The sequence below is a fragment of the Microchirus variegatus genome (assembly GCF_963457635.1).
Source record: "Microchirus variegatus genome assembly, chromosome: 12".
Taxonomy (NCBI): domain Eukaryota; kingdom Metazoa; phylum Chordata; class Actinopteri; order Pleuronectiformes; family Soleidae; genus Microchirus; species Microchirus variegatus.
Window position 1 is genome coordinate 24,558,991 of NC_139813.1, and position 25,895 is coordinate 24,584,885.

At 38.8% G+C, this 25,895-nt stretch overlaps 1 protein-coding gene across 3 annotated transcripts in view; it reads left to right on the top strand.

Annotated features, from left to right (window-relative positions):
* The window catches only part of LOC310934636 (exostosin-1), a gene marked incomplete at both ends in the record, with an annotated part of 231,728 nt that overhangs the window by 186,816 nt on the left and 19,017 nt on the right, over window positions 1–25,895 (top strand). For all 3 annotated transcript variants that reach the window (XM_083898413.1, XM_083898414.1, XM_083898415.1), the window contains 5 exons: window positions 3,204–3,323; window positions 8,274–8,406; window positions 14,621–14,739; window positions 15,467–15,562; window positions 24,701–24,790. In XM_083898413.1, the coding sequence (XP_083754539.1) occupies window positions 3,204–3,323; window positions 8,274–8,406; window positions 14,621–14,739; window positions 15,467–15,562; window positions 24,701–24,790 (558 nt within the window). The remainder of the gene's footprint in view (window positions 1–3,203; window positions 3,324–8,273; window positions 8,407–14,620; window positions 14,740–15,466; window positions 15,563–24,700; window positions 24,791–25,895) is intronic.

Sequence of the window (25,895 nt, forward strand, 5' to 3'; positions counted from 1 at the left end):
ACACACACACACACACACACTCAGCCCCTGCTGAGAAACATAAACACTATTAGAGTCAATGGCGGGGAGGAGAATGGAGCTGATTTGATTGGTGTTGTTTATATTCCACCTCAGAGAGCCGAGCCATTAAAGTACCGCTGACGTCAGCTGAGCCGACTCTTCGTTATCACGAGACTTTATCTCGTTCTATTAAGTTGACGAATGTGGGGGAAAAAAATAAAAAATAAAAAATTGACGCTCAGAAATAATATATCAAAGACAGCCGCGTGGTTAAAACACCTGTTTTTTTTTTTTGTTTCACATCTATTTTGTTACACCATTTTTTTTCCGTCTTCACCTTTTATTCCCAAAGGCTTTTTACGAACCATCTGCTGTGTGTTTTTTCACATACTGGTCAGATGTGTAATTAACCGTTAGCTTGAGTAAACACTTTGTGGCTGCAGCTGCATCCGCTGCCAGAAGGTGAAGCCGGAACAGAAGTGAAATATGGATTCACAACTTTCTTAAAGTTAATAAAACCTTTAAAACCATTTTTTGTTGGATTGAGGTCTGTTTAGTAATGTTGTTTGCTGATGCAGGCGCGAGTCACACCTTAGAAATGGGGACATTTTGTCAAGTGGGGACATTTTGGTCAGTCTTCACTTCCTGTCATGTCTTATAGTGTAATTAATTAAATCTCTGAACCACGTTTGTCCAAGTGTAAACCAGCATATATCTAGTTAATGTTATTTGCTGATCCAGGTGCAAGTCTTCACACCTTAGAAGTGGGGACATTTTGTCAAGTGGGGACATTTTGGTCAGACTTCACTTTCTGTAATGAGTGTAACTAAACCTCTAAACCATGTTTTTATAGGTGTAAACCAGTGTATATGCTTATCTAGTTCATGTTATTTGCTGACCAAGGTGCAAGTCTTCACACCTTAGAAGTGGGGACATTTTGTCAACTGGGAACATTTTGGTCAGACTTCACTTTCTGTAATGAGTGTAACTAAACCTCTAAACCATGTTTTTATAGGTGTAAACCAGTGTATATGCGAATCTAGTTAATGTTATCTGCTGACCAAGGTGCAAGTCTTCGCACCTTAGAAGTGGGGACATTTTTGGAAAGTGGGGACATTTTGGTCAGTCTTCACTTTCTGTCTTGCCTTATAGTGTAACTAAACCTCTAAACCACGTTTTTATAGGTGTAAACCAGTGTACATGCATATCTAGTTAATGTTATTTGCTGACCAAGGTACACCTTAGAAGTGGGGACACTTTTTCGAGTGGGGACACTTTGGTCAGTCTTCACTTTCTGTCATGTCTTATAGTGTAATTAAACCTCTGACCCACTTTTGTTTAAAAGTAAACCAGCATATATCTAGTAATGGTATTTGCTGATCCAGGTGCAAGTCTTCACACCTTAGAAGTGGGGACAATTTGTCAAGTGAGGACATTTTGGACTTTACTTTCTGTCATGTCTTATAGTGTAATTAAACCTCCGAACCACTTTTGTTCAAGTGTAAACCAGCATATATCTAGTAATGTTATTGGCTGATCCAGGTGCAAGTCTTCACACCTTAGAAGTGGGGACACTTTTTCAAGTGGAGACATTTTGATTAGTCTTCACTTTCTGTCATGCCTGATAGTGTAATTAAACCTCGGAACCACTTTTGTTCAAGTGTAAACCAGCACATATATAGTAATGGTATTTGCTGACCCAGGTGCAAGTCTTCACACCTTAGAAGTGGGGACAATTTGTCAAGTGGGGACATTTTGGCCAGTCTTCACTTTCTGTCATGCCTTATAGTGTAACTAAACCTCTAAACCACATTTTTTCAGGTGTAAACCAGTGTATATGCGTATCTAGTTAATGTTTTCTGCTGACCAAGGTGCAAGTCTTCACACCTTAGAAGTGGGGACACTTTTTTTTGAGTGGGGACATTTTGGTCAGTCTTCACTTCCTGTCGTGTCTTATAGTGTAATTAAACCTCCGAACCACTTTTGTCCAAGTGTAAACCAGCATATATCTAGTAATGTTGTTTGCTGATGCAAGCGCGAGTCACACCTTAGAAGTGGGGACATTTTGTCAAGTGGGGACATTTTGGCCAGTCTTCGCTTTCTATAATGAGTGTAACTAAACCTCTAAACCCCGTTTTTTCCAGGTGTAAACCAGTGTATATGCGTATCTGGTTAATGTTATTTGCTGACACAGGTGCAAGTCTTCACACCTTAGAAGTGGGGACATTTTATCAAGTGGGGACATTTTAGTCAGTCCTCACTTTCTGTCATGAGTTTAACTACACATCTAAACCACTTTTTTCAGGTGTAAACCGGTGTTTATGTTGCTGGTCCAGGTGCAAGTCTTCACACCTTAGAAGTGGGGACAATTTGTCAAGTGGGGACATTTTGGCCAGTCTTCACTTTCTGTCATGCCTTATAGTGTAATTAAACCTCTAAACCACTTGTTCAGGTGCAAACCAGTGTAGACTTACATATAACAACACATATAAAAGATAAAACAGATTTTAAAAAAAATTGGCATCTCTACTGCCCACTCTGGTCAAACACCAGCTACTGCAGTCAAAATCTTGCCACTGGCTTTCTCAGTCCACTCTTGCATCACCACATAATCAGAAATCAGTAATTCTTGGAATTTGACTTAAAATGTATTTGTATATGTAGAGAACTGGGGTTTAAATCCTTAAACTAAAGAAAACAAAACACTGCACTGCATTAAAACACGGACATAACTTTATTTTGAGAACTTTTCTCTCCACCGCTTTAAATAACGGTTCAAAAAAATCCGATCGCGCTGTGCCGGATCGCATAAAACATTTCTGGAGCCACCGCTCCGAGGCGTTCATAAATTTGAACCTGGCGTAATCGCCCTCCCTTGTACGCGCTTAATGGTTTCTGAGGTGTGAAAAGAATATTAAAAGATGGACGGCAGCTGCTCCGGTTAGCGCTCTGTCCCGGGGATACGCTCGCTGATGGACAGAAGAGAGGATGTGGGGGTTGATGAGTCTTCAGGGATGAAAGAATTCCCTTCTAATCTTTTTTTTTTTTGCACGTCCGCAGAATTACTTACGCCCTCCTTCACCTGTCTTGTCTTACTTCACACACACACACACACACACATGCTTTCTCATCATCCTTGTTTAAAAACTAACTTAATCTATGTGACTGTCCTTCTTCTTGTCCTCTTGCTTTCCTTCCTCCAGGTTCCTTCCATTACTCGGTCCGTGGGCCGTGACAGGATCCTGGCTCTACGCCAGCAGACCCAATTCCTCTGGGACGCCTACTTTTCCTCCGTCGCCAAAATCGTATCAACTACTCTGGAGGTGAGAATATAATATAAAGAAATAAACGAGTCCTAATGGGATTTTTGGATTCACTTTTGTCAGGGGAGCTTCGTTTAATCGACCCGACTGCTATGCGTCTTGTTCTCTAGTGTATGTTACCGGTGGCGACGCCTCACCTACGACAGAGGCGATTCTAGAGTCTGTAGGGGCCCCAGGCAAACATTCCCAGGGGGCCCTTCCTTCCAACCAGTGTTCATCACCATTATGTTACAAATAATCTTACACCAACGAAAAATATATGACTTTTCAAAATGAATGATATAGCATGGAAAAACCTTGTAATTAAAAAGTATGTGAAAATATAAATGTAAAGAACAATAAAATACTGTAAATAGCTTTTAAAAAACGATATAAACTTAGTCAAAAAAAATACTTTACACTGTAAAGAACTCACATTATAAAACAATATACATTTTAAGTTTTAGTTTTTTAAGGGGGGAAGGGGAGGCGGCTTGTCACTGCACATTTCAGTAAAAACAGCCCTCAGGCTCCGAGTGTCGGGGGGCCCCCTATCGGCTCGGGGGCCCCAAGCAGTTGCCTGCCTTGCCTGTTCACAAGCTGCGCCTCTGACCTTGCAGAGCTAAACTTTCAAAGAGATCGTGTTCCAACTGTCTGTTATATATTTATGACCTTTTTTTTTGAGTCCAATTTGTATTTTCAAGCAACGTTCAAGACATTTTCAAGAAGATTTCAAAGTAATAGTGGCTGAGAAAACGTGGCGTAAAATTATTAAAGGAAACGTGTTTAAAATACCTAAACATTAGGAAATGAAGGAGAGAAGAAGAGGAAGAAGAAGAGCAGATTCCTACTGTGAGACTGCAGTACCACTGATAGAGGAAAGAGGGCGATAGAGAGCTAAACGGAACAAAAATGGTAACTAAGTGGTTAGTGACAAAAGTGACCACTTAGTTACCATTTAGTGAGTCCGCACTTTTTTTTTGATTTTTGATTTTTACAAGATTGCATTTTTTTTTTTTTACCAAATTTAAAAGCTGTTTTTCAAATTAAGCTGTAAATTACAATTACACTCACATCATATTTAAACTTCAAGAGACGTCACTTTGAGAACCTTAAAGGGTCGGTTGATCTGAAGCTGCTGTGAATCATTAATGCTTCAACTTTGCATGATTGACTTTTTTTTTTTTTTTTTGAAGGGTCGTTTTTTTAATTAGATTTTATTGAAATCAGTAAAAAATAAAAAAGCATCATGAATTATGTCTTGGCCACTTGAGGACAGCTGTCGTCAAAAACACAGACATTATTATCAAGTTTGAACAATGATAAAGAGTCTTTAATAATGACGCGGTACATGACAATGACTAAACCCCTTTTTTATACCAGTTTGGTGCATTTTAATGTTGTTTTTCAATTGTATAAAATAAGCCTGTAATATCACCACGGTCACTTTATCACTGTCTTTATCAGCTGAAAACAGATTTTCTGCTGCAAATGTAAAAGGTCTAAATTAGACTTTTCCTAAATTAGCTTCTTTTTATTTATTTTAGAATTATTTTCCCACAAAGCTTTGCAAAATTATGAAAACAACTATTATTTTCAAAGCAGAATCAGGTCAGTCGATTCAGGCCACACGGACCAAAAACATTCCCTTTTCTTTTATGTCTAAAAAAGTACACGCTTTTCAATTAAGATGTTTATTTGAAGCTGTGAGCAATTACTCTCAGACCTCAAGCTGCAACTCATTAATTATTGAAGAAATGAATCAAGATATAATGAAAATAAGAGTTATTTGCAGAAGCATCTTGAATAACTTTGCTTCTGTTTTTCTTTCGGGTTTTTAATTTACTTATTTTAACCACTAATCTACACACCAATTATAACAAAGTGTGGTGAGATAAGGTCATGAAGTCACCGTAGACGTACAACTAACCACACCAGCTGTCAATCACACACTAACCCATATATGCTGTATTAAATGTCTATTAATGAGAAGATCATTAACTTAAAGCTCACATAGAGTGGTCCTGTTGCACATATATGTTAGTTATGGAGGTCTACTTACATACATTAACTTGTTTTTATGGTCAAAAACCTCCTAGTTGCTGTAAACGAGCCGATAGAAATCTCTCTTTTCTGACGCTGTTGCCCAGCCGCGATATTTCAGACTCAACTCTCTCACACCCAGAAGACAGACTGTGTTGCAATTGGCCAGTACCCGGAAGTGACATATTCAGCACACCCGCTCTCAGAAGCGCAGCTCCCCCCTCTGGAACGGTGGATGCACTGCTCCTCATTATCAAAACATTGTTTTAACAGTGTTTAAAAATAGCTTCTTCACGACTCCCCGCCGCTGTTGCTCGTGAAACACCTCCACAACGGACGTTATTCTTCTTCTGCGGTTCAATGTACGCAACCGGATGTGCCCAGACTAGTGCCCGGACTAGTGCCCGGACTAGTGCCCGGAGCAGGAGGATCTGCTGTTCCGGAGAACCGGTGTTTACGTAACCGGACCGGGTTTTTTCATAGACCTCGCTGAGCCCGAGATTACAATAAAACACAGCGTTCTCAGCAGTGGCTGAACTGTTTGTTTAGAAGGTAATGACGCAGATACACACTAAAAAAACAGCGTTAATTGGAACTTCCGGTCTAGGTCCGCTTTAAGAAAATATTTACTGATGCTAAAAATCAAGTGAGAAGCATCCTTTCAAACTAGAGGAGTCGAGCCCTTGTGGCTATTCTGTATAATCTTTCACTGATGGACACCATGTCAGATGATCAATCAGAGCAATCATCATTCGGCGGCAGAGCAAGGAGTTGCTATTTCCTGCTATTTTTTGCTATTTCTCGCTAACATTTGTCGTTGTCGTCCCTTGAGGAAACGTCAAAAAGTAGAGGTTCTGTTGCAATCAAGCTCAATGAAACATTCTTGCGTGTCACGATTACGTTACGCGACACGTCCAGACGTTCATAATCGGTTCGACGCTGGAAATCGCTTAAAAATCGGCCTGAATTCGTGTCGTCCGATGTCTCTGATTGACCTCACAGAGGAAAGTGGGATATTCCATCCATTTTTTTCCCCATATCGTTTTTATGTGTTCCTCGCTAAAGCTAAATGCGCTGCGTGTCCTTTAACATCGGGTATTTACCAGACCAATCTACAAAACAACTCGCTGTTATAGTTTTTTTATTTTTTTTTTTTTATTTCTGATAATCACAAAGCAGACCTCGGTGACTCCGCGCCATACGCCCGGCGCTCGCGGGATATAAAAATTAGACAGCTGTGCGCCATCGGCCAGATGTGCTAAACAAACTCCGAGCCAGCACGCCACCAGGCTAAACGGGTGAAATGAGGCGATGGTGATAACTGTAGTGTCCCACATACTGTGAGTGTGACAGTTGGTGTCAGGAGATGTGTTTGTGCTCGTACTATGTGTGTGTGTGTGTGTGTGTGTGTGTGTGTGTGTTTTAATAGTAGGCTATGAAATGCCAAGTCAATTCTCCACCAACAGTTACCAGCTTTGGACTCAGATGGAAGGAAAATGAAATTAGAAAGTGTGTTATTTTACGTTCTGTGTTTATTGTAGCCAAAGAAAATGTTGAAAAATGCATGAATTTGTATTTAAAAAGTTACAAACGACAGCTTTAAAGTACTAATTCAAGACCGGAAATACAGACAGATGTGCACTTTGTTTGAAAATAGTACACTCTGAGAAATTAGGGTTCCAAAAGGGTTCTTCTACAAGGGCTGAGGTTCTGCCCGAAACCTTTTGCTTCTGCAAAAACCCTTTCCCAAAGAGAGGGTTTTTCAAGCTTTCTTGGTAACACTAATGGTTCCAGTAAGAACCATTTTGATCCAGAGAACCCTTTAAAAACCTTTTTCATGAATAAAGGGTTTTAAAAGGGTTCTTGGTGGAACCCACCAAAAGGGTTCCAGGTGGGACCTTTATAAAAAAAGGTTCTACCTGGATCCATAAAGGGTTCTCCTATGAGGACAAGCCGAAGAACCTTACATGGTTCTACTTAGCACTTTTATTTCTAAGAGTGTACACACTAGAAGAGTTCCAAAAGTGTCCTTCTACAAGGGCTGAGGTTCTACCTGGAACTATTTGCTTCTGGAAAAACCCTTTCAAGCTTTCTTGGTAACACTAATGGTTCCAGTAAGAACCATTTTGATCCAGAGAACCCTTTAAAACCCTTTTTCATGAATAAAGGGTTATGAAAGGGTTCTTGGTGGAACCCACCAAAAGCGTTCCAGGTGGAACCTTTATAAAAAGGTTGTACCTGGAGACTGTACACACTAGAAGGGTACCAAAAGGGTTCTTCTACAATGGCTGAGGTTCTACCTGGAACCATTTGCTTCTGGAAAAAACCCTTTCCCAAAGAGAGGGTTTTTCAAGCTTTCTTGGTAACACTAATGGTTCCAGTAAGAACCATTTTGATCCAGAGAACCCTTTAAAACCCTTTTTCTTGAATAAAGGGTTTCAAAAGGGTTCTTGGTAACACTAGGGTTCCAGGTGGAACCTTCATAAAAGGGTTCTACCTGGAGCCAGAAAGGGTTCTCTTATGAGGACAAGCCGAAGAACCTTATATGGTTCTACTTAGCACTTTTATTTCTAAGAGTTTAGAGTGTAGAGCATTTCCAGTGTTACTCTTCAGTCTTTACAATGTCAGTGAGGAGCCTGTGAGATCTTAGTATTCACACACTTGTGTAAGCTGTAAACGCTGACTTGATAGAAATGTGCTTAATAGCATAAAAAGCAAGTGCAATAAAGACGCCGCACCTTTGAGGAAAAACTGCTGGGAATTATGACTCCACCGAGAGCCCGAAATCGTCGCTCCAACAGCTTACAAAGTGTTATATGAATATATTTATATATTTATTTAATAATAAAAGGAGGAAAACACTAAAAATATCGAGAAATGTTGTGTTCACTCGCTCCCGTTTTTCTTTTTCCCCGTCTTTTTGTCCAGATCATCCAGGACCGCGTGGTCGCCCATGTGTCGCGAAACCACTTGTTGTGGAACTCCCTGCCTGGCGGCCTCTATGCACTGCCCCAGTACTCCACTGATCCCGCCCAGTTCCCTTTTTACTACAGCATGCTGGGTAAGTCGTGGGCCGCTCTTCTTCTTCCTCCTCCTCTCTGATTTGTTTCCATATTTGAGGATTATTAAATACTTCTCCTTGTCATTATTTCAACCCTTGTTTGGCCTTGATCTACTTCCACATAACTTAGAATGTTCCATCATTTCTGGTACGATCAACGCACATTTTTCTTACTTTTTCTTCATTTCTTAAATAAATTAACTTCAAAAACATACATTTTCACACATACTTCAGAACAGAAACTTCATTCAAACTTTCATTCCTTCTCGTCTTCTAACAATTTCCCTCAAATTCAGCTCTTTCATGACCTTCACAGAGTTTTTTCCACAGTTAAAATTCATAGAATATTTCCAGAATTTTTACATTGGTGCTTTTTGTGTGGAAGGTTCACAGGCAGGTTGGATGACATCACAGAGTTGTTCAACTCTTTGCAACCATTTCTCATTGCTCTCCGGTTCACAAATTTCACTCTTCATACATGGATTTTCCACCAGAAAATTGTTTGAATATATTGAATATGAACTACACTCTTTACTTTACAATAAGTGGTTCAGATACTGCGTCAACGGTGTGTATTTTTTTGATAGATTTGTTCCGTATGTCAGGAAATGCCATCACTATAGCGCTGATTCAGATCAGCAGATTAGACTGCACACATACTTACACGCATACAAATGTTTTTTTATATCTTAGTGAGGATACATCGTAGACACACTGCATTCCATACCCTCCACCCTAACCCTAACCATCACAATTAAGTGCCTAACCCTTAACTTAACCCTAACCCTAACCCTAGAATATGAACAACAATCTTTACTTTACAATAAGTGGTTCAGATACTGCGTCAACGGTGTGTATTTTTTTAATAGATTTGTTCCGTATGTCAGGAAATGCCATCACTATAGCGCTGATTCAGATCAGCAGATTAGACTGCACACATACTTACACACATACAAACTGTTTTTATATCTTAGTGAGGATACATCGTAGACGCACTGCATTCCATACCCTCCACCCTAACCCCAACCATCACAATTAAGTGCCTAACCCTTAACTTAACTCTAACTCTAACCCTAACCCTAGAATATGAACAACAATCTTTACTTTACAATAAGTGGTTCAGATACTGCGTCAACGGTGTGTATTTTTTAATAGATTTGTTCTGTATGTCAGGAAATGCCATCACTATAGCGCTGATTCAGATCAGCAGATTAGACTGCACACATACTTACACGCATACAAACTTGTTTTTTTTTATCTTAGTGAGGATTCATCGTAGACACACTGCATTCCATACCCTCCACCCTAACCTGAACCATCACAATTAAGTGCCTAACCCTTAACTTAACTCTAACCCTAACCCTAGAATATGAACAACAATCTTTGCTTTACAATAAGTGGTTCAGATACTGCGTCAACGGTGTGTTTTTTTTAATACATTTGTTCTGTATGTCAGGAAATGCCATCACTATAGCGCTGATTCAGATCAGCAGATTAGACTGCACACATACTTACACACATACAAACTTTGTTTTTTTTATCTTAGTGAGGATACATCATAGACACACTGCATTCCATACTCTCCACCCTAACCCTAACCATCACAATTAAGTGCCTAACCCTTAACTTAAATCTAACCCTAACCCTAAAAACCCTGAAAAAGCCCTTTAAAGTTGAGTTTTATCCTAAAATATGAGTCCACATGACTGAATTGCTGGTCACATGGTCATTTTTCTATTTCCAGCCCGTGCTTATCGACACGTTTAAGTCACATTCAGGGTTTCTTTGATGTTTTTTTCCAGTCCATCATATTATATTATATCCAGTGAATGTGACTCGTATCGGACTGAGTTTTTTATTCATCGCTTTTGAGCCAGAGAGTTGATCAGAACACGATGTCTGCCTCCTTCATGTTTATGCTAATGTGACACTGGCGAACATAAAGCTGCGGGGCGACAGAGTCAAGGGAGAGAGGAGGGCCTGGCATGTGTGTGTGTGTGTGTGTGTGTAGATGTGCACACTGACCAGAGCGATTCTCAGCAGATTGAGGCTGTAACTCACATCAGTGTTTGTCCTTCTCTGAGGGGAATGTGAGGACCTGACGGGGGAAATACTCTGGAGGCAGAAGGAAAGATGGAGGAGTTTGTTCTGTGCCACTGCAGTAAATCTCTATTTTAGCCGCTGCCATCGCCTCCGATGCTGGGATAACTTGTTGTCAGCGCTGTACACGAAGGTCTCGCTCTGCTACCGCTCCGTAACTTTTGACGGCAAAGCAGTTGCAGCTCCTGTCTGGGTAGTTTGAGTGAAGTTTAACTTACTGTTTTCACTTAAATTCACTTCTTACAGCCGCAGAAGAGTCAGAGGTCGACAAGTGGCGAAACAAAAGTGGAATAAATAATACAAATTGCAGTCGCAGATGTCCAATTGTCTCGTAGTTTTTGTTTTATGTGTTCACTTCCCACTTTATTCCTAGTATTTAGTGTGCAGTCACTCCTTTGCTGACTTTATTGCTGCCATTAAACACTTTAATTCTGCCGGATGAATCCAAAATTGATGTGTTTAATTTGAAAAAATATATATATATTTAAAATGATGAGATAACCAGACCATACCATAGTAAAAAACCACCTCATTTGGCGAGCAGCCTTAAAAAAAAGAAAGCCCTGGCTGATTTGAAGCGGCTCTCCGCGTCGCTCTCCATGGTGCTGAAACGCTCCGCTCTGTTTATCTCTCTCCGACTCACATCTGCGATGCCGCCGAATTCCAAAACCAGTGTCTCTCTCCATGGTGCTGAAACATCTGACGCATTCTAACTCACCCTCTCTCTCCTCCTCCTCCTCCACCACCACCATCTCCCCCCCACCATGTTTTTTTTTTCTTTTCTCCCTCTTCCTTTGGTTTTGCCAAATGTAGTAAACACACATAAAATGAATACTGATGAGTTCATATCTACCACTGTTTTCATTATGAGGTGTGGAGGAGACACACACACACACACACACACAATAGGAAGAGATAAGTTTCCAAAACGATGCCTTCCATCGGTTGCGAGAACATATTTTCGTCTCGCCCATTCATTTCATTTGCAGTCCATTTTTGACTGGGAACATCAAAGCTGAATGAAACACTAACACACGTGTGTTTGTTTGGAAGACACCATGAGGTCCTGTGGAAGTTGTAAAATCGAAATAAGGTTCAATTTTCGAAAAAGGACATGTAACATAAGTGGGTGTGTGTATTTTGACTAAGAGTCATAAAATAATAAAGTAATAATAACCATAATAATCAGCCAAATCATCTTATAAAATTTTCTATAAATAGATACAATTTGTATAAAAATATTATTTTATGTATTGATAGAACATTTTTTTATCATTAGATTAATATACATCCATATATATATAGAGAGAAAGGTGTGTATATATATATATAAACCTACATATATATACATACATACATACATACATATACACATATATACATACATATATACACATATATACATACATATACATATATACATACACATACATATATACATACACATACATACACATTTATATACATACACATATATACATATTTATATACATACATATATACATATATATACATACACATATATATACATATATACACATATACATACACATATACATATATATACATACACATATTTATATACATACATATACATATATATACATACACACACATACATATACATATATATACATACACATATATTTATATACATACACATATATTTATATACATATATTTATATATGTATATATATATATATATATATTTATATATATATATATATATATACACACATACATACACATACACTACTACAATATAGATAATAATAATAATAATAAAAAAATAATATAATAATATTGCTAAATAAAGCTTTTCAGCACTGACTCTCTCCTGTGGTTCTTTCACATCATTATCAAAGATAAAGGAAGCGACTAATAACTCAGGACACGACTCCCTCTTCTACACCAGTCGTAAATAAACCCGTGTCATTTCCCCTCTCGGAAGAAAACGCGGCGGAACCTCAGAAGGACTGAGTTTAACTCGGTGACCCAGCAAGGTCAGACCTCACGCTTCCATAAATACGCTAAGCCCACCTGAGATGGCCGAGTGTCAGAGAGATGGATGGGGAGCGGCATTAAAAGAGCGATCTGGCTCCACTTATCCATGAGGACGCGTGTTCCCCCGTCACCCCGTAAACGCACCGATGCCTTGACTTTTGACATTTCTGAGCGTCTGCAAAACCTGGCCTTCGTAGATTTTCCAGGATTTAACACACGTCTGTGGGCGTTTGTGAGCAGGAATTAACCTTTTAAGACCAAGCGTGTCACAGACGACGCGTTTTTATTACCGTAATTACGTGACGGTTTGTGCTATAGGAAAAATTCCGGCTTCTGAAAGTTGAGAAGTTGCGCGTCAAAGCGGTTATTACGGTACATTCAGAGAGGAGAGAGTTGGAAAAATGGCCTGTATATTTCCATTTTTTGGGACTTTGAGACAAAAAAAGAGTCAAATAAATGTTATTTTAAATAGGTTTTTACACTGTTCAAATTTCAAAAACCTTCATTTGAAATTGCTAATATACTGTTTTAACAGGCAATAAATTGTAAATAACTGCCAGATACTGAAAGTTATTCTGTTATTCTATGTTTAAAATGAGCAAAATAAAACATTTTGAGGCTTTGGTAAAAGAGATAAAGAGATTTTTTTAAAAAGACAATCTGCTCTGCCTCAAAGTACATGAGAGAAACAGGGATTAGGATTTAACACGTGTGAAATTCATCTCGTCTGAGAACACAAATCACAACAAACAGACAAAGACAGGAAGTTAATAAACTGCCACCAAATTAAAACAGGAAACCACGTCCAAATCAGAAAATGTCCAAAGGTGACGTCCCACGACACATATAGATAGATTAACATCAAAATTAGGCATTTTATGCTCTTTATTACAGGTTTTTTGGTGCATTATTTGAACGTATACGAGTCTAAAGTGTCGTCGACCTCTCTCTGTCCTTTTGTATTTATGCTGAAAGTTGGAAAATATTCACATATTATGGAGTAAAGAAAATCTACGTGCAGAAGTCAACACCGTGTGCGTGTATTATTATTTCTTTGGCGTAAACAAGACGCCTCAGGGGGAATCACCCTCCTCTGCTCTGCTTATTTATTATTACACCTTTATGATTTAAAGTTTGGGGGAGGGAATGGGGGGATGGGGGTCCTCCTGTTTGGTTTTGCGTTTTCCAAGCAGGACAAAAAAAGTATCTGAAGAGAAGAGAATTGAGCCCAGTTTTGTTTGTCCACTAAGAGAGAGACGTTTGGTATTAGACGTGTTTACTCGTGTTCAGTCATGTGTGGAGCAGCAGAGCTGTCACAGAGATGGATGACGACCGCTGCACAGAGAACTGTGTGTGTGTGTGTGTGTGTGTCCAGTTAGTCATGATGGAGGCTCATGGAAGAGGCGCTGACCAAACAGTCAGAGGACGACTTTGAGTATTTAGAATTTTACCTAAATAAATATCGAATCAAGTGTTGTTTTTGACAACCATCTTAGATTTAGTCTTAGTCTTATGGACGAAAATGCTTATTAGTTTTAGTCACATTTTAGTCACTTCTATATGTGATAGTTTTAGTCGACGAAAACTCAAAAAGGATTTAGTCTAGTTTTAGTCTTTTAACAAATGTATTTAGGTCAATAAGTGTTGGAGATTGTTGTTGGGCAGTGTCGCACGAGCTTGCAGATTGGCTATTATTAAACACTAAGAGATGCCCACGCCAATGTAAACATGGCTAAACATGCTGCTAAAGTTAGCGTAACAAAAAAGCTAACTTTAGCCACTACTACTAACTACTGTGTCCAGTTATTGTCATGTCCTGCTTTCTTTTCCTGCCGCTAAATAATCCGTCTGTTTTGTTGTTTGCTAACACGTTAGCATAAACATCGCTAGCTTAAAATGCTAAGCTAGCGACCACACCCACTAACATTTTCGCCCATTCTCGTCTCGTCAACGAAAAACTCACACACGTCTCGTCATGTTTTCGTTTATCTCGTCACCGTCTCGTTATCGTCATGAAAAAAAAGTGGCGTCAACGAAAAGATTTCGTCATCGTCACCGTCGACGAAAACAACACTGTATCAAATGTGTTGTTTGGTTTTGTCTTTTAGGTAAAAGTCCGTCGCAGCAGTTCACAGCTGTGATCCACACAGTGACGCCGCTGCAGGCCCAGATCTCTCCTGTGGTGAAGCTCATCATCGCTGTCGCCAAGTCCAAGTTCTGTGCACAGGTGCGACTCAGAAACGTCCTTATTTTTGAAGGAAAAGCACTTTTTCTTCCGATGAATATAACATTAAATTAGTCAGAAATACACTCTATACATTGTTAATGTGGTAAACGACTATTCTAGCTGCAAACGTCTTTTAATATGTACATAGGTGTATTTCCAGTGTTCTAATGGTACGTTGTGTTTGCTAATGGCGTTAGAAGGCTATTGGATGATTAGAAAACCCTTGTTCAATAACGTTAGCACAGCTGAAAACGTATTATTTTGAATAAAAAAAATCATTATTTCTAATCTCGTCAATTTCTTGACTATATTTTCTATTCATTTTGCAACTATTTTGACGAATAAAAGTGTGACTTTTAATGGAAAACACCAACAAATTGTATTGGTGACCCAAAACTTTTGAACGATTGAGTCAAATGATACAAATCTTAATTTATAAGATATAACAATAGACTTAATTTACAGAAAAGTTGGACCACTTTTATCAAACTTGAGTAAAAACTGAAATATGTTTGAATCAATGACACACAGGCTGAAGCATGGGGCTTATTTCAGTCCTCTCTCGTACAACACAAGGGAAAAACCAAGATAATTATAGTGCTAGAGTTTCAATTTGAGTATAAGACACTGCAGAAACTTTGCTGTTGTTGCAGTGTTGGCGATATACTGTATGTGATGTTCTCCCCTGACTCCCTGTGCTTCTTTTTTCACTTTTCTTCTCATACAGATTGTGGTTTTATGGAACTGTGACAAGCCTTTACCTCCCAGGGACAAGTGGCCCTCCACCAGCGTGCCTCTCACTGTCATCGAAGGGCAGACCAAGGTAACGTCGCCGGCCTTTTTCTGTTCTCTTTTAGTAAAATAAGACTTTCTGAGGAAAATTCAAAACATCAGCCTATTTAGCTTTAGATTCATGAAACGAGGCAGCGACGATTTAAAAGTCAAACAGAACCACAGTGAGTGGCTGAATATTGGGAATAATTATCCAAGATAAAAGCTGAAATAATTTAAATTCATACTTGAGCAGTAAATTTAAAAAAAAAGGAATAAACTTCTCTTTGGCATGGATCTTTGCCGCAGGTGCACCCGTGATCATTTGCTGGGGGGATAATACACAACTCCTTATATGGACATCCTGAGGGTGTGTGTGTGTGTTCATAGATCATATATAGGATTTCGAAAAATCTTTAAAATGTAATAATTGTGCAGAAGTCACAAAATTGGACTGTTTTTCTTTTGTTTTTATTCATAAAAGTGAACTTAAAATTCACAAATTCTGATTTTAAACATTCTGAGTACATTTTTTGCTCAGGCATCTTTATATAGCTGGACTTTAAAGACTCGATATTGCACGTTCTGTATATCCTGTATGTTTAAACACAGTAATGTCAAAATGCTCTGTGTTCTCAGGGTTACAAAGACAAACATGTTACAGTTATCGAGTGATTGTGTGAAGGGGAAAGTGCAGAATAATTCTGATTATTATTATTAAACTCGCTGCCATTTGGAACAACACATGAACACACGTCGTGATGGAGAATGACTCCACAGTCTCCCTCTGCAGGACTGAATAACATACTCGGCCGCATTGATTTTTTTTTTTTTTTCAAAATAAAGAAAGAAAAAAATACTGAATAAATAAAAAATATACTGTGTCAATAATGCAAATGATTACATACGAGTGGAGAATATAGAGTTGCTGTTGTTGTGCGCCGCATTAAACAATGTCATTGTGTCCATGAAATTCTATCAGGGGGTGATATTTGAGACAAACTCTAAGTGAGTGGATTTTATTAAAGTCGAGCATCAATTTAAAGATATAATATGAGATATTCCTGCATAGAAATGTGATGATTATGTCATAACAAAACATGCTCCTGCTCTCTTTAAATCCATATTTATCTGCTATGACTTTAGGTTATGAAAATAACCCCAGTTCTCTGAAACAAGAGTGAGGTATTTCACTGTTTTGCATAAAGAGAGACCAAAAAACAAAGATATATTTAGGTTAAGAAAATAACCCCGGGTTCTCTGAAACATGAGTTCCTCAAATATTGAAATAGAATTTTAGGTTAAGAAATAACCCAGGTTCTCTGAAGCATGAGGCACCAAAACACCATTGGATAAGAACTTTAGGTTAAGAAGTTAACCCTGGTTCTCTGAAACATGATGGACGAAAAACACATTCAATAAGAACTTTAGGTTAAGAAGTTAACCCTGGTTCTCTGAAACACGAGGCACCAAAAACATATTGAATGAGAACTTTAGGTTAAGAAAATAACCATAGTTCTCTGAAACATGAGTTCCTCAAACATTGAAATAGAATTTTAGGTTAAGAAATAACCCTGGTTCTCTGAAGCATGAGGCACCAAAACACCATTGGATAAGAACTATAGGTTAAGAAGTTGTCCCTGGTTCTATGAAACACGAGGCACCAAAAACACATTGAATGAGAACTTTAGGTTAAGTAGTTAACCCTGGTTCTCTGAAACATGATGGACCAAAACACATTGCATAAGAATTTTAGGTTAAGGAAATAACCCTGGTTCTATGAAACATGACGGTCCAAAAAACACTGAATAAGAACTTTAGGTTAAGGAAATAACCCTGGTTGTCTGAAACACGAGGCACCAAAAACACATTGAATAAGAATTTTAGGTTAAGAAGTTAACCCTGGTTCTCTGAAACATGACGGACCAAAACACACTGAATAAGAACTTTAGGTTAAGGAAATAACCCTGGTTCTATGAAACACGAGGGACCAAAACCGTATCGCAGTTTGCCACCTGGCGCTGAAGCCTACAATTCCCATGATCCCATGCTGCGTGCTAACTAGGTCTTTTTTGATGTTATTCACATCACTGTACACGATCTATACCAGAAACACCATTTTGCCCTTGATATGTGTCAAAATACGGTCTGTTTTTGGGGGATTTAAATAAAATAACGTTATATTTAGTGTTTGCTCTTGTTGTTGTTAGAGTTTCTTTCTTTAGCACACGTAAGAAAATCAGGGTTTCCAGGACAGAAAAGTGTGTTGTTCCTAAAAATATACTCCTCCTCGTCCTCCTCCGCGTTTTCCTTCTCTAATTTAGATCCTTTTTGTCGTCTAATTGATGTAATTGCCTTGTTTTCATGTAACACACACACACACACACACACACACACACACACACACACACACACACACACACACACACACAATTGTCTCGCGGTGACAACAGAGGCAGAGTGCACGTCCTCGTGTGTTATATATTACAGTATATACACACACACACACACACACACACACACACACACACACACACACACACACACACTGCTGTTTTCTCTGTGTAATAACTGCACACACACACACTTGTCTGCCTCCGCGGAGCAGTAACATGCTGTTGGTTATATGAGTGTGTCTGCTCTGTAATGCTGAGTGGATACTTTCTATCCACACACACACACACACACACACACACACACACACGCACACACACACTTTACTTCCTCTTGTTTTTGTCTCTCCACTCTTTTAAGACCACTTCTTCACACTCCGCCGTCGCCTTTTCAAAGAAATATTGAATTTTAATCCTAAATATAATAACATCACACTATGTTTTTCCTCATGTTTAAAGTACACATTTGTAACGTTAAAGTCATAAAGTGTCACTTTTGCGTCGGAGTTTGGATGAAGAACATGAAGCTTCTATGGCAGCATGGAAAACTTCAGGTATTCAAAATATAGAATTGTTAAACCAATGGTTCTCAATGTGTTTTGTACCAAGTAACAACATTATGATGGCGTGAGAGATAAATCATTATTATTATTTAAGTTATTATGATTTTCTTTGATGGTACATGTACCACGCTTTGAGAATAAAGCTATAATACGTAGTATTATACGAGTTTATTTATATAATTGTGACTTTAGGTTAAGAAAATAACCCTGGTTCTCTGAAAGATAAGGTACAAAAACATATGTTGAAAGAAAACACACCCCCAATATGTCTTATTTAGTTTATTGTAGTATTTTGCCGCTTCCTGCCGCCAAAGCGTCTCCTATTGCTGAAAACTACAATTCCCATGATGCCGTGCTGCTTCCTGACATCACCACATTTGGTCTTTTAGGTTGTTTGATACGGGTTGATACTGCCGTCGCGTCAAAACAAGAACGCGTGACTCAAAGTGTTTTTGGTTCTTCTGTCTCCAAAGAACAAAGTACAAGTTTATTTACATAATTGTGACTTTAGGTTAAGAAAATAACCCTGGTTCTCCGAAAGATAAGGAACTAAAACACATGTTGAACGAGAACACGCCCCCAAATATCAGCCAATGTTTCATATATTTAGTTTTATTGTATTACTTTGTCACTTTTTTGCCGCTTCCTGCCACCAAAGCATCTCCTATCGCCGAAGACTACAATTCCCATGATGCCGTGCTGCTTCCTGACATCAGCACATTAGGTCTTTTAGGTTGTTTGATACTGATTAACCAACGTTAGCAACATAACTCGAAAAGTCACGGACGGATTTGGACGAAATTTTCAGAAAATGTCCGCAATGGGACCAGGAACAAGCGATTAAATTTTGGGCGTGATCCGTAGACGCTATCACTATTTTTAATCGCTATTTTGTGCGGGGCTGAGCTACCTTGGCGGAGGTTCGCGCTCTCAAAGTGCATTTCTAGTTACGAATGCATGAATCAAAAAGTGGTTTTGGTTTCTCCCACGTCTCCGAAGAACCAAACACGAGTCCATTGATATAAACACACTGACTCTAAATCAATATAATTGCGTTTCAAGAGACGCAAACGCCAAATAACCTCTTGGTGGAGGCTTTAATGTGACGACCGCACGAGTAGAGCAAACGATCTGTGTGAAAGGCCGAGGGGTTTATATACTGGGTGAGCTGATGAACGGCAGGTGCGCTTGATTCCGTAATCATCCGGGCAGGGAGCAGGAAGGTGTGACACACACACACACACACACACACACACACACACACACACACACACACACACAGAGGGAAACAGAGCTCCAAAAAAACCCAAACCTCCCATTTAAACGTCATCAAAAAACAGCATAACTCAATATTTATATTAAACATTAAAACTGTGGGATAGTGAAGAGTTCCTCAGCTACTGCAGCTGTCAGCATTTATGAACCCCCCCCCCCCCCCCCCCCATCAATATTATCAATGGAGTGATCCATGGACTCCATCTCGCCTTCATCAATCACCGCTCCTCTCTCTCTCCACACCCCGCGATTTTAATATTGATAAATTCATCTTTGACGTCGATCCTCGGCTCCTCTGCGATGCATTTAAATTATACCGGTAAAAAAAATAAAGTGCGGGAGATTAAAGGTCAAGCGGAGACCTAATCTGAGTTGGAATCTGATTGAAGAGAAGGTCAGGGCGGCAGAGTGACCGCACAATGAAGATCCTCTATTTACAAAAAAAAAAAAAAACAGTATTAATAGTAAAATACAACACAGGGTAGAATAAAATAGGAAAAGAGGTTAAAACCCTGTTTTAAAGGTGCATTATGTAATAAATCTAAAGACAACGTCCGCATTATTGTTAGCTTAAAGCAGCAAACGTGGGTTTTTGTCTGACCCGCTAACGCTAACGCGTTTTTTACGGCATTTTTGTGCATAAAATACCACGTCGTTGACCGGCATTGCTAGTGCGTTCTACACTGTTTTGGTAGATATTATATTTGGTATATAAAATATTTGCATTAAAAAAAAAGATTTTGCAGACTGCAAATCATGTTTATGTTGTGAAATCATGTTTTGGCGTCATGTGGCGCCACCTACCGCCGTCTACCAATCATTGCAGTCAGTAGAGTCTCAGCTGCCGAGCAACCACGGGTTGCCAGTTACGTCAGAAAACGAAAAGACCTCGGTATTTTCGTTTTCGTCGAATTTGAATGTAGTAACCGTTTTTGGCCACATTCTTACATATGGCACCTTTAACTTTAAAATAAACTTAAATAAAGCAAAATAAAACACAACAAAAGGCTTGAGTTAAATGGTTTTTAAATATCTAAGGGTAGTGAAGCATCTCCTGTGGCTTTATTATCTTAAATAACAGTTTATCTTTGACATTATGACTAAAGGAATTAAAAAAATTAGCCGCAGAAATGACAATATATGCATTAAACACATTACAAGTCCATTAAAACCTTTGTGAAAAATAATTTTATGACAATAAATACTCATGCTCTTTAAAAGTAGCATGAGTCAAATAGCAAATATAAAGCGAGGCAATAGACGGACAGAGAGCGACAGAGATACAGATCCACACCATTGAACGATTTAATCTCTGTCCGGAGGCAGAAAAAAGCGCTGACGCCGAAGCCAAAGGACGCGACGCAGACTGAATTCAGCTCGTCGTATAAAGGTTTTTTCCGGAAAAAACACCACGAGTGCCAGTCCTGACATTAAGTAAATTGAAAGTGTCAGCGGTAGAATTTTTATTAATTACCTTTCAGTTTGATTATTTTTTTCGTAGGCTGAAATATTGTGTTTTTCTGTATCTCAATAAAAAATAAATAAATAACACTTGACACAGCATTAAATCCATGACGAGGCAACGTTAATCCATCAACAGCAGGAGGGAGAATATTGCACTGAAAGGATTATTTTATTTTCTAAATGTGTGGGATGTGAGTGGGAATTCATTTTGGTGAGTAATAGGAAATAAATAAATAATTAAACACGGGCCAATGCTAACAGCTCTGTCAGAGCATGGCAGCGTTGCTGTGAGCTAACGCACGTGTTTCCTCAGAATTTGCCGAAACTTGGTGGGAAGATGTGATAGACCCAGACGAACAAAAAAGTTGAACGTAACTATGGTCTCAACTCAACAGGAAGTCGGCCATTTTGAATTGTGACATCCATTTTGGCGATTTGCGCCCTACGTAAATGAGCGAACTCGTCCGAGCATACAAAGGTGGCAATTTGTACGAGACACATGAAAGGTGAAAAGTTGTCAAAAGGTTTTGCGGATTCATAACGGTGTATCCACAGCAACCCGACCATTCGCCACGAAACAGGAAGTGCCCAAAAACTTGTGCATACATTGACTTCCACCGAATTACCCGAAACTTGGTGGGGAGATGTTATAGAACAAGACGAACAAAAAAGTTGAACGTAACTATGGTCTCAACTCAACAGGAAGTCGGCCATTTTGAATTGTGACATCCATTTTGGCGATTTGCGCCCTACGTAAATGAGCGAACTCGTCCGAGCATACAAAGGTGGCAATTTGTACGAGACACATGAAAGGTGAAAAGTTGTCAAAAGGTTTTGCGGATTCATAACGGTGTATCCACAGCAACCCGACCATTCGCCACGAAACAGGAAGTGCCCAAAAACTTGTGCATACATTGACTTCCACCGAATTACCCGAAACTTGGTGGGGAGATGTTATAGAACAAGACGAACAAAAAAGTTGAACGTAACTATGGTCTCAACTCAACAGGAAGTCGGCCATTTTGAATTGTGACATCCATTTTGACGATTTGCGCCTGACGTAAATGAGCAAACTCGGCGTAGCGCATTTGTCGTACTGATATTTAAAAAACCACGGCAATTGGTACTATGCACATCAGACGAAAAATGTGTCAAAAGATTTTGCGGATTCAAAACGGCATGGCCACGGCAACCCTCTGTGTTTTTGGCTAATTTCGACCCTCGAACTTCGGCACACATTGAGTTGCACCGAATTTCCCGAAACTTGGTGAGAAGATGTTATAGACCAAAACGAACAAAAAAGTAGACCGTAACCATGGCGTCAACTCAACAGGAAGTTGGCCATTTGGAATCTTGGCGTCCATTTTGGCAATTTGCACCCTCCATACATAAATGAGCTAACTTTTGTTAGCGCGTTTATCATACCGACAAATTGGCAAAAAAATGTGCCAATTTGTTAGACAGCGAGGGCCCTATCAGTCCTAGTTATAAATGTATTCCATTGAGATCATTAGTGGAGGATGAATGTGTTTGGTTATTATGAAGCTTGTTGCTTAATTTACTGCAGTCAGTCACTTTACACTGTGATTATGTTGTTTTTTTTAAAAAGAAGAAAGATCGTTGGGCATCCATCCAGTCAAAAATACATTTTCCGCCAACTGTTCTGACTTTAAGCAAGTGATTCACTGCACTCGCAAAACAATCTGAGGAATTCAGGGGGCATTTTGCGTTCAAATGTGTTTGATGTCGCGCTCAATTTGGTGATGAATTTGTCGAAAAGCCAGCGTGTGTTGGCTCATTAGAGCCCGAGATGGAAGCAGACGTTTTTTTTTACCTCGCAGATATTTGTGTTGTACTCCTCAAATTTACAGTAAGCCTCTTAGTTTTACCCACTGGGCGCACATTTCAATCTGCTTTAATCCAGATAGTGAACTCGCGTTAGATGTCACCGCAGTGACAGCGTGGTTAAACGCAAAGGCTTCGTTTTAAATTCACACGGAAAACTTCACGGGAGTCGCGGATCAAACTTTACGAAACAACCGTCTCGATCGTTCAGACAACGCTTGTGATTTTAAAGTGTCTTAAAAAGGACAGTGAGCGTTAATATACACCCATATGGAGCGTTGTTCGTCTACTATGGAAGCACATTCTGATACTTAAGCTTAAATGACTGGAAAATCAGTGATTACACAGGTACATGTAAGGATCAAAAAGTACAATATAGAATAGCATTAATAAAATATACAGAATTCTTTATATATTTAAAAATAACGTCATGATCCGTCTTGGATAAAGAGATGAAATCAGCAACTTGAAATCTTAGAAAACGACCTTCAAATATCATCGTTATCCTTTACAATTCCTGAGCTGATCAGAGGTGGAAAAAGTACTAAAATATTGTACTCGAGTAAAAGTACCAATACTTTGATGAAATATTACTCAAGTAGAAGTAAAGGTAGTCATCTGAAAATGTACTCAAGTAGAAGTAAAAAGTAGTTCATTAGAAATGTAGTTTAAGTAAACAGGATATTGTGTCACTTTTGGCGCTTTTTCACGCGCTAGTGCTAATGCTAATGCTAATCACATCATCATTTGCCTGGTTCTGGTGTATATTTTTCCCCCTGTAGGTCTACCTTGTGCTGAATTTTTTATTTTTACTCAGTAACGGATAGGATTTATAAAGTAACTAAGTACAATACTTGAGTCAATACGTACTCGAGTAAAATACAAAATCCTGATTTTTAAATTGTACTTAAAAAAAAATACAAAATACATCAAAAAACACAAAATAACATGTATTTTGTTACTTTCCACCTCTGATTCATCAAATTTCAGGTGAACAATGAGTTAGAAAAATGTTCCTCAAACCTGGTTCTGAGGATCCACTGCCCTGCGTGTTTGAGATGTTTCCTCAGCTCCAACACTCACACCTGACTCAAATCAGCAAACTGTGCAGAATCCTGATAACGAGTCTTTTATTTGAATCAGGTGTTCGTGCTGGAGCAGAGGAAACTCTGTTGAAAATAAATGATCTCTTCAGTAACGTGGGTCAATGCTCCAATAACACAGCAACCTTTAAAACCTTAAAAAACAGGTGACTATCCCTCTTTATCTGAAACATCACCCAAACCCCAAAAAAAATCTCCTTTTCCCCCCTTTTTTTTTATACAAACACTTAAATAATTCACACTTCAACCACAAGTCAATATCATCATCAGCAGTTTTCATTAGGCTAATGGACCGAGGGCTGCTACACCTTCTTGTGGGCAGTGAATTGATAAAGACTCACGCAAAAACCAAATAAATCAGCTCATTGGGTTAAATAAACACACAATAGGAAGAACAACAACAGCACATTTTCTATACATTTTTTATATACCTCTCTGCCAACTGGAGAGCGATAAAACGCTTCTTGATATTATCGTATTTGCTTTTTCTGATGAATTGGATTAAAATATCAGTCGTCATCGGTTGTCTGTTTCTTCTGTTTTTCAGACGATGAGCAGTCGTTTTTATCCCCACGACGTCATCCGCACTGACGCCGTCCTCAGTCTGGATGAAGACTCGGTCCTCTCGACCAATGAGGTGAGCGGGCGATTATATTAGTAGCTGCGGCACAACACTATTGTTCTGTAAGACACAGCCAAACTTACATAGCAATTGAAATTAAAAGAAAACATGGCCTAAAAGTGCTAACCAAATGTTAGCAAAAAATGTTAGCAAAGCTCAATAACACTTGTAAGACCCTAAGGCGGCCAAAACACTGTTTTTAAATACCTAACTTACAAAACAATTGAAAAAAAAGAAAGAAAACCTGTCCTAAAATCATGCTGGAAATAAATTGCTAGCCAACTGTTAGCAACAACTGTTAGCAAAGCCCTACACTCCTTACTTACTAACATTGTCATTACATGTAGTAGCTGTTTGTAGTTAATGGTTTGATTAGCTTGACATTTAGCCAGCTAGCTACCAGCTATGACCTTGATATTAAATAACACACGTATGTTGGCCGATTTTATTAGCTGCAGCTAGCTGTGAGATAAGTGTAGCTAGCTAAATTCAAAAGAGGTTTAGGAAATGGTTAAAAGCACTGTTTTTAGCTAACTGTGTCATATCCAATTCACTTGTTTGAGTCACACAACATACATGAAGTAAAATATCTGTGTTAATGGTCATATTTTTGAAATGTGTGCTTTCAACAAGATATATTTGAGCTTCCTCTGCATCCATACTATTAAAAAAAAAAGAGTTTGTAGGTAGCGGGAGGAAGTGTGTTTTGTAAATGCGATGCTAACTTTGATATGGAGGGGTCTACCTTGTTGGGCAGCTACGTACGGCAACAACATGTGGACAAATGTCACAAAAACATTAGATTGACACCACCTTGGACACCATTTTTAAACATTATTTACATTTCATGTATAACAAACTGTGTATAGCTAACTCCAGCTGCCGATTAGCGTATGAAGGACTTTTGTTTGTATAATATGTGTGTACCCTAAAACTTGTGCATACTTGCAGACTTCCACCGAATTTCCCGAAACTTGGTAGGAAGATGTTATAGACTCAGACAAACAAAAAAGTCGACTGTAACCATGGTCTCAACTCAACAGGAAGTTGGCCATTTTAAATTTTGTCATCCATTTTGGCGATTTTCGCCCTACGTATATGAGCAAACTCGGCGAAGCGC